Source organism: Anabrus simplex, chromosome 5 (assembly GCF_040414725.1).
Source record: "Anabrus simplex isolate iqAnaSimp1 chromosome 5, ASM4041472v1, whole genome shotgun sequence".
In the NCBI taxonomy this organism is placed as follows: domain Eukaryota; kingdom Metazoa; phylum Arthropoda; class Insecta; order Orthoptera; family Tettigoniidae; genus Anabrus; species Anabrus simplex.
Window position 1 is genome coordinate 74,451,747 of NC_090269.1, and position 14,676 is coordinate 74,466,422.

Below are 14,676 nucleotides of genomic sequence, written 5' to 3' on the forward strand. Positions count from 1 at the left end.
GTAGCTGCGCTGCTGGCTGCTATCGTCGTCACATCCATGGTCTCAAACCCGTTTGATTTTCGAGCCTGGCACATCGCCGGCTATCCTGTAACTTGGACTGTGATTGGTTCTTTCAATGTCACCCGCTCTCCCACTCTTCCTCTCTTCGCACTCTATACACACGTTCAGTGATCACTTGCTCACTTGCTAGCTGAACCTGTCTTCGAACACAATGCTATTTAGAACCAGCGGCAAGCGGATCATCACAAGAGGTTCATATGGGATAAAAGGAGTGACGAGTTGATGAAATTTTAATCCATTTCGTCTCATCTCTTACTATCAGGGGCCGATGACCTAGCAGTTAGCCTGCTTCAAACAAAAGCATCATCATCTTCAAACTATGGAATGAAATGGCAAAAGAATGTGGAACGATTATGTCAACTTTTTTCTTTTATTCTTGCTATTTAGGGGACCTCTATCATTACAAGCAGGTGATTTATATGAAGTATCTCGTTTTTCATGGAAAGTTCGACAGTTATTTTTTCAAACTGTAAATACAATTTTAGCAGACCTAACTAAAGTCATAATAACTTACTCAATAACCCCTTATATTGCATTATTCAAAAGTACACTATTAAAATACGAAATGAAGCATTTGTAACTTCATTCTTCAATCCATTCCCGCAGTAGAAATGCATTGAAAAATCAAGACGAGGCATTTTACACTTTTTATTACACTTTCAATACACCAAATTATTGTAAGATACACTTGCCAACAGAACTGCGACTCACTCGTTAAAAAAAAAACTCTGAATTTATTCTGCACTTCAAAAGACATAGCTGGAGCTACGTTGTTTCTCCAAAGAGCTATCCCGTCTAGAAGTACGTCTTCGTAGTGTAAGTGTTCAGCCCCTCTATATCTATAATCAAATTGTGCAAAATACGAACAGCCTTAACTATCAATTCCGCTGTTTTGAAGTTTCGACACCTGTGAGCTGCCTGCAGCGTGCGCGTGGGACTGCTGCAGGGTAAAAGCTCTGTGGTGAGCAGCCTGGCTATTGCCAGCAGCGAGGTGCTAGGGCGAGCTTCCATGTGCCAGCAGCGAAGCAGCAGCATAGACGTACCTTAAGTTCAGCAGCTGATAAAATGGCAACGGCTTGAGATATCGAATTATTTTTTTCAAAATATTTATCAGTATGACCAACCCTTTAGCCCTCATATACCCGGTTCACGTTGTTTCCGACCACTCTGTATATTCGTCTTACGAACTAAGGTAAATATCGAAAATATATAATAAGTAATAGAATTTTAAAACACTGAACAAATCTTCTGTAGTGTGAACGTTAGACGTCAACACAGGTTACAGACAAATGCGAATCGGGTTGCGGAAATAAGTTAAGGAGTGGAATTGTACAATTTATTTATCACAGACCATTCTACGGCCCGGTTTCTGAAAAAAAATAAAAGCTCTTCTACAGTCTAGTTTATTTGTAGCGTCTAAAGGTATTTCTCAAAATTATCGAGAACGAAGGATACCATCAGTAAGAAAAATAAAATTGGTGAATGTAGAGTGTGGTAACCGCAATTCATTTACGTCGGTCGACGGAACGAAACTTCAAACACAGAATGAAATAGCATATTATATCATACAAATTTCATAAACACACGGAGACCCCCTCCTCCAAACACATGATAACAAACAGTTACGTCTTCAATCCCGATCAGCACCTGAGAATTTTTCATAATGAAACCAAGGACTATATTAAATTCTTTATGGAGTATGTATGTGTATGTTCAGTCCTCAGCCCGAGGGAATGTTGGATCCTCAACAGCTCCACCATTAGCTGTCATACATGGCCCAGGCATCACTGAAGAGCCGTACTATGGAAATTAGGATTGAGGTAGTTTCCCGTTGCTTTCCATACCGAGGCAGAAGTTGCTATTACATATCAGTCTGCCAAGCCACTGAAATGCATGCACCAACCGACCCTATGACCAACATTTTCACTCCATTCACAGCAGGGACTGTCTGCATAAGGAATAACATTACTAGCATCGCTCATACCTCAGTCACTTTCATGTAGTCAAAGCCGAGGATGAGAGTGAGACAGGTCAATGAAAGTAACAAATTTGTTCTAGACCTCACGAGGAGGCACAGTGCACTGTAAGCGCTAGGTCTCACCAGCAAAGACATTTATAAGCTATAGAAACACAAAAGTGTGTCAAAAATAACCAAGAATCAGGTATAAATAAACAAACTTCCTTCCCTGAACACAGTGAATAATGTTGAAACTCGAGTACCTTAAATGGAGCAATTCGTGGTAAAAACTATATCTAAAACTCTATCTAAGGTACCATAAATCGGAGAATCAATCGGTGTCTTATTCATCTGTAAATGGCATAAATAGCAAGGTCCATGAAATTAATTGATGTTTGTTTGATTGATGTTTGTTGTTTAAAGGGGCCTAACATCGAGGTCATCGGCCCATGAAATTAATTAGGTCTAGGTCTGACTATTAACACGTGTTCTTCTAATCGCATAATCCTTGACCGGCAAGTGTGCTATTACTTCCCACTACGCACAAAATACGTAATATAAGTATTGTAATAAATCATGTTGTGTTATCTCAAGTGTTGGGCTTAGTCGGTAGTCCTTGAGATACGCTACAGCTAAGATCGGTGACAATATGGGACACTTCTCAGGTGAACCTGACGTGGTTGTTACAACCAGCCAGTCTGGTGTCCATGATCATCAAGGCGTAAAGTCGATATTGTTTGATACAGTGGTTAGACGGTTCGAGTCCTCGAGTCCTGTTCGTCGAAATTACCATCAGAATGTTGGCCAGCAGGGTTGGAGATGTGGTGGTATACAATTTCTAATCGCTAGATTGCGCGCCAAAAGCCTGGATTCAATTCCAAACGTATCCACAGTGTTCATATGGAGTGCTGACATATGAGGCTGTTGATGGTGATTAGTCCATCGGATAGGGACATTAAGCCTTGAACAAACCTTTTAGGCCCGGTTTCACAGTATACGCTTAAGCCTTGGATCGGGCTTAAGCGGGAGCTTAAACTCTGGACGAGTTTCACAGTGGGGAGTGCAAGTGGTAAGCCGAGCTTATCTGTGACTGGCTTAAGCTGTATGAAACTGAGGTTTAAGCTAAGGATTCAGATCAGATGGTAGAGCGCTGGCCCTCTTATAGCCCAACTTGGCAGGTTCGATCCTGTCTCAGTCCTGTGGTGAAGGTGCTCAAATTCATAGTTAGTGGGACGTAAAACCAATAACATTAATAAATAACTTATATTTCTGAATATATTTCGAGGCTCAAGAGACAAAAATGTCGGTCGGTCACTTGCTTTCTTGGCTTACGCTGCGTGAACCATCAACGATAGACCCCAAGTGTAAGTGTACGAATTGTAGAGCATAGAAACCTCTACAAAAAAGTCCGCGATGGTATATACCTATTTCCAACCGTTTGCCCTCTAGAAACGATGTATAACCTACAAGTCAATCAATCATAGGCTACGGATGTAAACAAAGATGAGAATTGAATCACTGCGCATGCGCAAGCATTACCAACTTCGGAGATCTTCAGCTTAGTAAAACTGCACATGGTCCCCCTACTGTGAAACTCGTAGTGTTTAAGCCAAAGAGTAAGCCTAGCTTAAGCGGCGTGCGTGGCTTACTAAAGCTTCGGCTTAAACTCAAACTGTGAAACCGGGCCTTAGTGTTAATCGACAGGAGTAGTTTAAGTGACGGCACTGGGTTTCATCCTCTCCCTTCCTGCTATAATATATCACGTCATCCATTGCATTTTATTAACTCCTCTGATATGGTTGACGTCAGGAAGGACATCCAGCCATAAAAGCTTGCTACGAAGATTCATCTCACTTCAAAACCGATCCCGTAGAGAAAGAGGATATTGGTTGGGCAGGAAATACTGAGAGTCAGAACTACTACGCTTCAAAAGCTTCGTAGTCCGGAATGTACTAACGCTATTGGTTTACACCCGAACAACTACTATTATGGTTTCTGAATAGGCCGAAGTGCCTTAACTACGTCCTGCAGGAGATTTTTTACGTACCGTTATATCTACCGACATGAGGGGGGTAGGGGCCGAGATCAAACCTGCCAATTTAGTTTCAGGAAGCCAGTGCTCTGTCGCACTAGTCATTGAGTCAGATATTTCGGGTTGTGCCTTGAAAGTTAACGCTTCGAGACACTAAAATCGCTAATAGTTCCACGGGAAAACCGAAAACCACTTCAAAAGCATCTGCAAAGCCATCAAATACCTTTATCTACTTAAGACGCCGTCTTCACGTAGCCTCCTCTGATCTCGACAATGCAATATGACAAACTTCTTCTGATGTACATCTGTGCCACCTTCGAATGTTCTTTACCTATGAATTTCTCCGTCTACCAACGGACCGTTCCCTTGTATCTTCCCTTCAATAATTAGTTGTAATAACTAATACCGCTCGCCCCTCATTGCATACCCTAAGTATTGTGTTTTCCTGTGTTTTTTAATAAATAAGTTCTTTTTCTTTTTCATCCGATGAAAGACCTCGACATTTGTCATTTTTAACATTGAACGAATGCACAAGACACGGCAATACAGATCTATTTCAAAGGCATCTATACGGATTTTAGTGCTTGGATCCACGGTCCAGCTTTCACATCCATATAAGATAATTGGGTATATGTAGCTGCGGACCATGTGGATTCGTAGCTACAGACTGAGATTCGACCTTAGAAATAATTTCTTCATGGTAATGGATTTGTTTCCTGGCCTGCTCAATTTTAGATTGTATTTCTCGTCTGGAATCACACTGGTCGTTCAGCATGGTGCCTAAGTACTTGAAGAAGAACACTTGCTCTACTATATGACCGGTAGATGGGGGAACAAACGAACAGTGAACGCAGCGGCCTTTGCTGATTCTTAGACAAATACTGATGACAGTTTATTTAAGTACTTCAGACTGCAGTTAATAAATTACAAGATTTTACTTGTAATTGCTCTACATGCACATTTATTTCACTAAAATCTAAATATTGACCACTACTGCATATTATTCAGGCTTACGAAACGAAAGAGTGACACCAAACTCTCGCAAAGCAGCCATCCTTTTGAACATGTGCAAAGGTCAAGCATTTACCTTTCGTCATTAGTTAAATGCTCTTGCCTGCTCCGGTACGATGAGATGCTGATTTACGCTTGTTTATCTCGTAAACTCTTATAATTTCTATGTTGGTTTGAATCGGTGAATGACGTAGCTGTTAGGCCCTTTAAACAACAAACATCATCATCATCATCATCATCATCATCATCATCATCATCATCATCAAGAATTCAACAATTCCTAAAATTGATGCACATCAAGTTACGGCCACTATGTATGGCAACATATCGTTATCCATCTACGTGCAAATGTTAGGGATTTTATTTCGTTATGCAGTCTATGATCTATACTGTCAGTTTCTATTTTGGTTTAGTCTAAAGAATACTTTACCTATGACAGTCCAATATGTGTGTGGATACATGGAAATATCAATGCATAATTCATCCCTATGAAAAATGAAAACCTACAACCTGTTTTCCAGTCTTTTACCGGGTCAGGGATGGAATGAATGAATGAATGAATGAAGCAGATATAGGCTATTAGTACGATGGGGTCGCCACTCCCAAAGTGATTAATTAATGACTTATAGATGCTATGAAATTAGAATTGATAGTTTTGCTGGAATGAAAGATGACAGGGAAAACCGGAGTACCCGGAGAAAAACCTGTCCCGCCTCCGCTTTGTCCAGCACAAATCTCACATGGAGTGACGGGGATTTGAACCACGGTATCCAGCGGTGAGAGGCCGACGCGCTGCCGTCTGAGCCACGGAGGCTCAAGTCATCCCTATAATGTGTTCAAATATGTCCAAGTGTGTTAAAAAAAAAAAGCATAACAACGATGATCAGTCCATGTTGTAATAATTAGTTGATACTTGCCTCACAGTTGGCGTCAATTGTAAAGCTACTGCTATCGTGTAGGTCACCATTTATAAATTTACTTATTGTACTTGAACTTACTTCAAATTATTAAAATCATCTGAAATGTACGTACTTTGGGCACCAGAGTTCGCCAACATAAAGCTCTCACATTTAGATAAAGCATAACAATTGTCTCCTCACTCTCAGGGCATGTACTTGAGCCTGCGTACTGGTACATACGCTGGGGAGTTATCTAACCTTCTGAAACGATTAAACGGGTGGGATCTTCACCAAGGTTATCTACCAAGGTAACTGATACACCAAATTAACACAAGTGATAGATATTGAGGAGAGGTTCGCAATGCTGCAAGTTTTACGTCTGTAGCTTGCAAAGTTCTTCAGGAAAGTCGTGTTTTGTGAATTGCTAGAATTTTAATGCATCGGCTGACGGTAGATACTGATGAGGCTGCAGGAGTAATTGTGCACGTGTTTAAATCAGTTGCTGCCTGTTGTTTTATCTTTAAGGTAGAGCGTCCGCTGTCAACGAAACAAGAACAACATGCATATCTTATTTCCAGAGGAACGACAAGCGTTAGTACATTGGCCGAGTTTTGTAATAGTACAAAGCGTAACTTCGGGCTTTAAATTTAACTAATCTAATGAACGTGCATTAACTATTCAACAATATGGCATTAAGCGTAACTTGGCGTATTCCAATAATGATAATCCTGCCCCTATTTGTAACCTGGAGGTTAAAATTGGCAACCACGGAACACTATCTTCAAGACGGCCGGCAGTGGGGTTCAAACCACGCAGCATCCGATTACAGCAAACGTGCCGCTGACAACTGCGCTATGCTGCTTGGGTTGGCCAGCCCGTTAATTTATAAAATATGATGGGAACACAACTGTGCTGCTGCATAGCTAAATGGCTAGCGTACTAGCCTACCGTCCTTGAGGCCCCGGGTTCGATTCCCGACCTGGCTAGGGATTATTACATTAGAAATAGAGAAGGGACGAGAATGAAATGAAGCATTTGCAATCCAACGGTCGAGGTGTACGGATGTGAAGTGCTTATAGCGAGTTAAGAGTATGTGCGTGTTAAATACAAGAATGGGAGTCTCTATCGTACAATACAGGTGGATCTTTACAAACCTCATATCTGTCTATGTATTAGTGTAGCATATGTGTAGATCTGCGTTTGTATAAATTTGCATATATCATTTTTTTTAAACAGTATATTTAACAAAGTACATAATATTGCAATCTATGTATAAGATCAATCCCTATCATCCCTATTGTCAACGAAAGAAATAAAATAAAGTCGAAAATCCTCCACCCAAGAGGCAAAACCCCTCTCCATCTCCTTCATTTTTCACTTCCTTTACACACCTTCCTTCTCCATTACATCTCCTTGACCCGCCCGGATCTGTTGGCCAGAGAGAGGGCCCTCTATGTGGCCCGCCCCACTCCTTCAGGGTGGGTAGTGAACACTTTGGAAGGAGAAGCAGAAGAATCAGCGCTATAGAAAGGTGGCATTGCAGGATAAAATATCAAATACATGAAGTGAAGCTATTGACCTAGAGAGGTGAGACTATGAACTCTGATAGACAACCTCTCATTGGAAAGGAAAGGACGAAATGAGTGTTGATAAAGCGTGGGCAGATATGGTTCTCCACAAAATTAGTTTATTTCCACTTTCTATATTACTTAGAGCTAAACTACTGTAGATGTGAGAAGTGAGAACATTCAGACTGGGCGGTCGTTGGATAAAATGGACGTCATTCAAAGCCAGTTGCCTGTTCTTCCTGTCCTACATACACTTCCTATACCCCTCTGGCAGGAGGGCTGGTATATACTTGCGGCTCAACTCTCATGGGGGAATGCCTGAAATGTGCTGCGACACCCCAGGACGAAGGGTACGAATTTAATTTTACGAAACTGTTGCAAACTTTGGTTTGGGAAGACTCTGGAGTGAGGAGACGAGCTGCTTGACTAAGCGGTATGTTCCGATCAGTTAGCAGAGAGACGGAGTTGGATGGCATTAGTAGACAAATATGCTTGAAAGGATTTATTTCAAGTAAGAAAACTGATAATATGAAGATAAAGTTGGAATTCAAGAGGACATATTGAGGAAAATATTAGTTTATAGGAAGCTGATTTCAAAGAATTTGGAATTTAGCGAATATTTCCCTTGGTAAATTATTCCAGTCCTTAACTCGTCTTCCTTTAAACGAATATTTGCCCAAGTTTGCCCTCTTTAATTGCAACTTTACCTTCATATTTAGATTTTCAAATGTAGCTCGTCAGTGTTATGTTTAGGGGCCGTATTTTTTGGTAATAACGATATGCACGAGTTTTCTTGATATCTTCTTTCTTGTCTATATATGACTTCCCAGGTACTAAAAATACCATATTTTAGCAAAATGAACTCGCGAAATATCGCGAAATTTGATTTATTGCGCGAATTGCACAAATAATCGCGAAATATACACCATTTGGTGTGAAAAATGCAAAATGGTACCAGAAGAGCTCTCCAATAAAGCTTAAATGCTTCTGAGAACTTGACTATTGTAGTTTCCTTCTCATTTGCTTGATAGCGCTGTATATTCCCCACACAAATGCACACAAAGCAGTAGGGCCTACGCACTGTGTATCGAAAGTATGTGTATTCAGTTCCGCGATCTCTAAGGCAGTCGATAAAAATCAATATCTGTTATCGATTACAGCAAATAGCGTTGTGGTCGTAACAAGATACAAGACCGGTCGTAGATACAGCAGTGCGCAATGAGAGTTCGCTACTTACGAAACTTTATCGGCAAATGTCCAACATTTAAGTATAAAAATGCCAAAAACTGAAGTCACAACAGGTTTTTCGAGGGCCGAAGAATACAACAGTGAGGGGTTCTATGTATTTGACGTTGCAAGAAAGATTCTAATGTATCAATAGTGTAATATTCGGTAATATTCGTAAAGTTGAAATGTAGGCTACGATATACAGTGCGGAGAATCAGAATGAAGCAAAAGAACATAATTCCAAGCGGCAAATAACAATCGACGATACTTTACATATCGTAAAGGTGTTGAAAAATTATAGAGAGAAATTTGTAATAGATACAAAAAAAGCATTCATGCAAGCCAACATGCCTCTAGAAAAATAGGATAATCCTGGCATGAGGAAGAGAATGAATATTAAAGGAAAGATAAATAATACTGTCTTTACTGTATAGGGGTAGCGTGCCTACCTCTTACCCGGAGGCCCCGGGTTCGATTCCCGGCTAGGACACAGGGATTTTACCTGGACCTGAGGGCTGGTTCGAGGTCCACTCAGCCTACGTGATTAGAATTGAGGAGCTATCTGACGGTGAGATAGCGACCCCGGTCTAGAAAGCCAAGAATAACGGCCGAGAGGATTCGTCGTGCTGACCACACGACACCTCATAATCTGCAGGCCTTCGGGCTGAGCAGCGGTCGCTTGGTAGGCCAAGGTCCTTCAAGGGCTGTAGTGCCATGTTTTTTTTTGTGGTTTATATATTTATTTCTATAACAATTTGCATATTTGGTTTCCTAAGATTTAATAACAATGATATATTACAAGAGTTCACTTTAAAACCCCTTATCACAAAGTTAGTTACATTTACCCCATACGCTACTACAAGGAAGATTTCGCAGGAAACATCGATCAGTATAACAATTTATTTCACGAAATACCTACCGAAATAGTGTCAGTTTTAACACCGAAATCAACAGTTTTATTTCACCAAAAAATAAGGCCCCTAGTTATGTTGTATCTCTTTATTTGGTTTAGACAAAATTCACTAGTTCGAAATTCGCAGGCTATATAATTTACTTTACATCACGGGGCCCCACATGGTTTTGCATGAAAGCAGAGATAGCAGAGGTGCCAACTTTGAAGTGGATTATCAGTAATCGCCCTTCACCCTCGAGAAAAATTTCAAGTCCAAAGCATACGCCTTCCTTCCTGATAACGACACTCCTTTTGCCCTTCCCTCTAGCAATCTATCCAAAAGTATATCATATTACAAAATAACATTTGCACGCAACCTGTTCGTTCTATGATAAAACTTTCCTTGTAGCTTGTTTCTCACGCAGAAGCTGCTTTTCAGTGTAGTTTTTCTTGAAGCATCTTTCCGATTGTGATGACATTTTCATTTTCTGAACCATAAGCGATACCAGTGCAGATGTGCTTAATGTAGGCCTCACTTCTTTCTCGATCTTTCTGTCAACTGTCAGGTACACTTAACACAGCAAATACAACATTACTGAAGGATTTGTAGTGGACAAGAGTAGCGCCTGAGCTCCTTCATTCACAATGAATTTTACAACGCTTATGGGTAGCAAATGGAAGTCACGATCGAATAAGTTTCATTGCCAACTCACAAGCATTGAAATAAAGTCGATTTAGGAGAAAGGCTCGAAAGGACTCAACATTTTGCTTTTCTTTTGTTTCCGTCGAAAATGATTTTTTTCGTGATAATGTCAGCTTTTCCGTAATAATCTCCCCTTTGACCGTAACTCCATAATCGTGAGGTGAAATCCGTAATAATTACGGACAATCCGTAATAGTTGGCTCCTCTGCATGCTGCGCATTTATGTTTGGTTCTTGGCAGCATCTTTTCGCTAGAATTTGTGTCTCCTACTCATAGTTCTATTTTCATAGAGGAAAGACCTTGCAGTTGCTTGCGTTTGATAGTCGTCGTGTAAGTCATACATATAGTACGTTAGTTGGAATTTCGTATTTTCTTAGTTTACAAAATATATTTTCATTGTACAGTGATTTCGGCTTCTGTTTTGAGTATTATAAACAACTCCTTGTCTAGATTATGTACCCATTGTTTTGTTAACGGAGTACTTCACTGGTTTTTGGTCACATCATTTGAAATTAAATAGGGTGTTGTTATTAGTTAGCTATCGATTTTGGATTTTGGATATTAATTAAAGGTTTTTGACTGTATAAGTATTATGGAAAATGTTTAGGTCGACGGTGTGACTTTTGCGTAACGCATAGTACTGTACATATTAGGGGTTACAGTGGGTGGTTGTTCTCTTCGCTGGCATACTTGAAGCATGGCTCTTAAAGTAGAAGCTCCAGTTATGTTGCTGAGAAATATCCTCCTAGACTATGTTTTGGTACCGGGCTTCACGAACATCTCATATAAGCGACCATATTTACAGGATTTGGTCAAGGAGAAACGCGTTTCTTTATCATGCATTCCTCTCGCTCGATAAGACTATTTTGAAAGTCTCAAATTCTCGGTCAAAGTCTGCTCGGTCTCTGGGGGTGATTGGCGTGGAATTGAGGAACGGCTAATTCTACAACGGACAGAGAAAGCGAGAAACACCTCACTCAGCTTGGTATTCCTCCAGCCAGAAAGTGGTGCAGCCAGCATCTTATGTTTTAAGAGAGGTTTTCTGGGAGGAAATTCATTGCAAAAGGAATTACTTAATGTAAACACATCAAAATTGATAAATTGTAGAAGCCAATAACTTTTCTATGCATTTTCTTTGGAGAGGACTGAATTTTCTTCAGCGTTTATACATCTTCCAGAATTTTAAGGACGAATATTCGTTAATTTCCAGAAAAATATAAAATTTAGTGGTTGCTTTGGTGGTGGTGATCGATATTTCTGTAAGGGTATATCTGAACTTATACTATTTAGCAAAAAAGAAAGATTTTTTCGTACTAATTTATTGAACAACGAATGTTTCTATTAGTGACTAACCTTTCATCAAAATGAATGCTGATTCCATTGGCCCAATACTATGCTGTTGGAACTTCAAGTAATGTAGAATGACAAGGAAATAAAGAACTCCCACATGGAGTGAATATAAAAAGTACGTGTTATTTTTATTTTATATCCCCATAATACTCTAATAGAGTAAGACGTGAAGCGTTAATAGTTGAAAGTTGAGGTTCAAATTCCACTGTTGCTCTTGATCCAGTCGCGGGCGGTAGCAACTCTTGAGTATACACCAGGGTAGTTAGGTTGAGCACAGCCGTAACCCCAGGAGACAATACCTTGGAGCTTGCCGTTAGCAACAAGAGGACCACCGGAGTCACCCTGGAAAGAAAATAAGCCATGAAAAATGACTTTAATTTCATTAAAACTTTTTATTTGACTGTGAAGTAGATCAAAACCTATATCTTCTTTAACTTTCTCACATTCAATAATATTAATGTTTTAAACAGATATATTAATTTGCATGAGTTTTCTCACGGGGTGAATTGTGTTCATGATCACAGTATACTGTACATCATAGCGATCTCGATGACATGCTTTTGTCCTTGCGATGATGAAGTAAAATATTGTTATTCTTTGCAGTATATTGTGCCCTTTAAAAGGCAACAACTGCGGTGATCTCTTCTTTCTTCTGTGCGCCGGCTGCTCCTGTAATAAATGACATGTAAATATACTCACCGCTGCATGTAGACTCTCCTTCCTCAGTCGTGCCCGTCCGTTATCCCCGGAGAGGCCACCCGCTGATTAAGGAGTGAGGGAATGAAAAGAAAGGGGTAAACTAACTAAAATGACGGTACCCAAGACTGAATTAAAATTTAAATAAAAGACTAATTTATTAAATAAAAGCAAAGTGCAAAAAAAAAATAATGAACGTAAACTGAACTAGTGAAAAATGTAGGCAAATGAAATAACAGTGACTAATAAAATATTAAAGAGTAAGGATCTGCCTTGCAAAACAAACATAATCTGTCTACATAAACTGAGTGAAGGTCAAACACCTCAATTAAAATATACAAGACTATCTTGACACTGTCTTCAAGTTAAATAAAAATGACTCAGTTTAAAACAAACTCTGGTCAGAAAGACCACCTTCTTGAAATACAAAAATTACATTACGGAGGAAAATATCTCCCAAATATTCAAGTTAATAACATGACTCAATTCAACTCTCTGGTCAGAAAGACCACCTTCTTGAAATACAGAGTTACCTTACGGAGAAAGATATCTCCCAAATAAATTTAAAATAGTTGACTCACAATAAAGTAAATTAAATTCTGTTATGCCATCAAACCACTGACTTATAGGAGTTATACAATGTTTAACACCTGTTGCTCATTTAGTAAAATACCCAAAATTCAAATAATCATGGACTGCACTAAGCAAGTGTATCACTTAAGGAATAATTCGAAGAAACAGAACAACCATGAACATCACACTTCATTTCCGACATAACCATTGTCTTATACAAAACCTCATGATTAAACCAAATTAATTATCGAAACATCACTCTGAGTGTATCCAACCACTCATCTAAATTTTAAGCTTCATTTGCATGTCTGTGATAGACTGGACTTCTTAAAATAAACAGAAATTTAGGCCAAATGCCTGATGTTAACATTATCAAATGATAGCGATCCTTGTACATTAAAATTTCTATTGACTTTGCCGCTAACTGCATTTTATTATTAATTCATATTTGTGGTATCACCACTAGATGGAGGCAGATACCCTCTTATTTACCATTCATTGCGGCAGTTTTATACAATTGGTTTATTTAAAGATCGCTTCATTTCAAAATAAAAATGTAGTGGATTTTAAAAGAAAGTTTGGTAATTACTTAGATGCCTGGTATGAGCATACCACTATCACTTCGACTGTGACATAATCGATGATCCAATAAACCTAACATCTGAAATGGTATTTACATCATTACGTTGATTACCGGAGAAACACAGCTCCGACAAAAAAAATATACAGAGATCAAAAAAAACTAGCCTAGCTACACTTATCTATTTACACCACATCAAATATAAATAATTCACATACGCTTGCGTCCTACAAATAAACGATAAAAGTACAAACAGAAAAGAAAACAAATAAGCAACTGGATCCCACCATCGCGGCCTACTGGAAATAAAAAGGATAGAAATGCGCAAAACAAACTCGGAGTCTCCTAAAAAAAATATATATACCCCGCTGCGAGTAGCAAAATGAAATATTGCGAATTTGACGGCAATCTCAAATTTCAGACGATAAATGTCTGGACATGATATTATTTAACCTTGACGGACAAATTACTGTTACCTCACGTCATCCGTGACTCTACATAAATATTCAAAACACATTGACTCGTCGCTCTGTTCACATGTACACTGGCTAGCATTTTTATCGAGCATCTACTTTCCCTGGAGTTATTTAAACAAATACAGGCTCCTGCCTGTAGTATCATAACCCATGTCGTAACACATTTAACACACGTGGTTAAATTCTTCATTTCGCAATTCTATTTATTCATTAATTCTCGACGTCATTATTATTCATTATTCTCACAACACAGCCTCGCTCGTATCCGGCGGGCAAATATCCGTCGTGCACATTACGGCTTCTTACGACAAATCAAGACATGGTCCCAATATCATATTTCCATCATCAACGTAGATCATCAGGGATATTAATCATCTAGCTCGATCTCTCGATCATTCACTGTTAACACATCACAAAATCACAGAGCTGACTCATCAATGGCGCTCACCGTTTCTATCAAAACAAAGAATGACGAGATTGCCTCTCAAAACACAAATGTTGAAACATGCGCAACCGCAATTACACAGAAATAAAATATATGTGTCTACCAAAAATCGTCGCAAAATACGCGGGATAAGTACAATCAAAACCGGACATCAGAAGGATGATTCCGCAACATAAAACAAGCTGAAAAGCGCAAAAATAGCAAAAT

The 14,676-nt window shown here is 39.3% G+C and overlaps 1 protein-coding gene across 1 annotated transcript in view; it reads right to left on the reverse strand.

Moving 5' to 3' along the window:
* Positions 1-11,658: 11,658 nt before the first annotated feature.
* The window catches only part of LOC136873758 (trypsin-1), a 44,187-nt gene continuing 41,169 nt past the window's right edge, over positions 11,659-14,676 (reverse strand). The window contains exon 7 of the mRNA XM_067146945.2: positions 11,659-12,041. Within this exon, the coding sequence (XP_067003046.2) occupies positions 11,895-12,041 (147 nt within the window). The 3' untranslated portion in view covers positions 11,659-11,894. The remainder of the gene's footprint in view (positions 12,042-14,676) is intronic.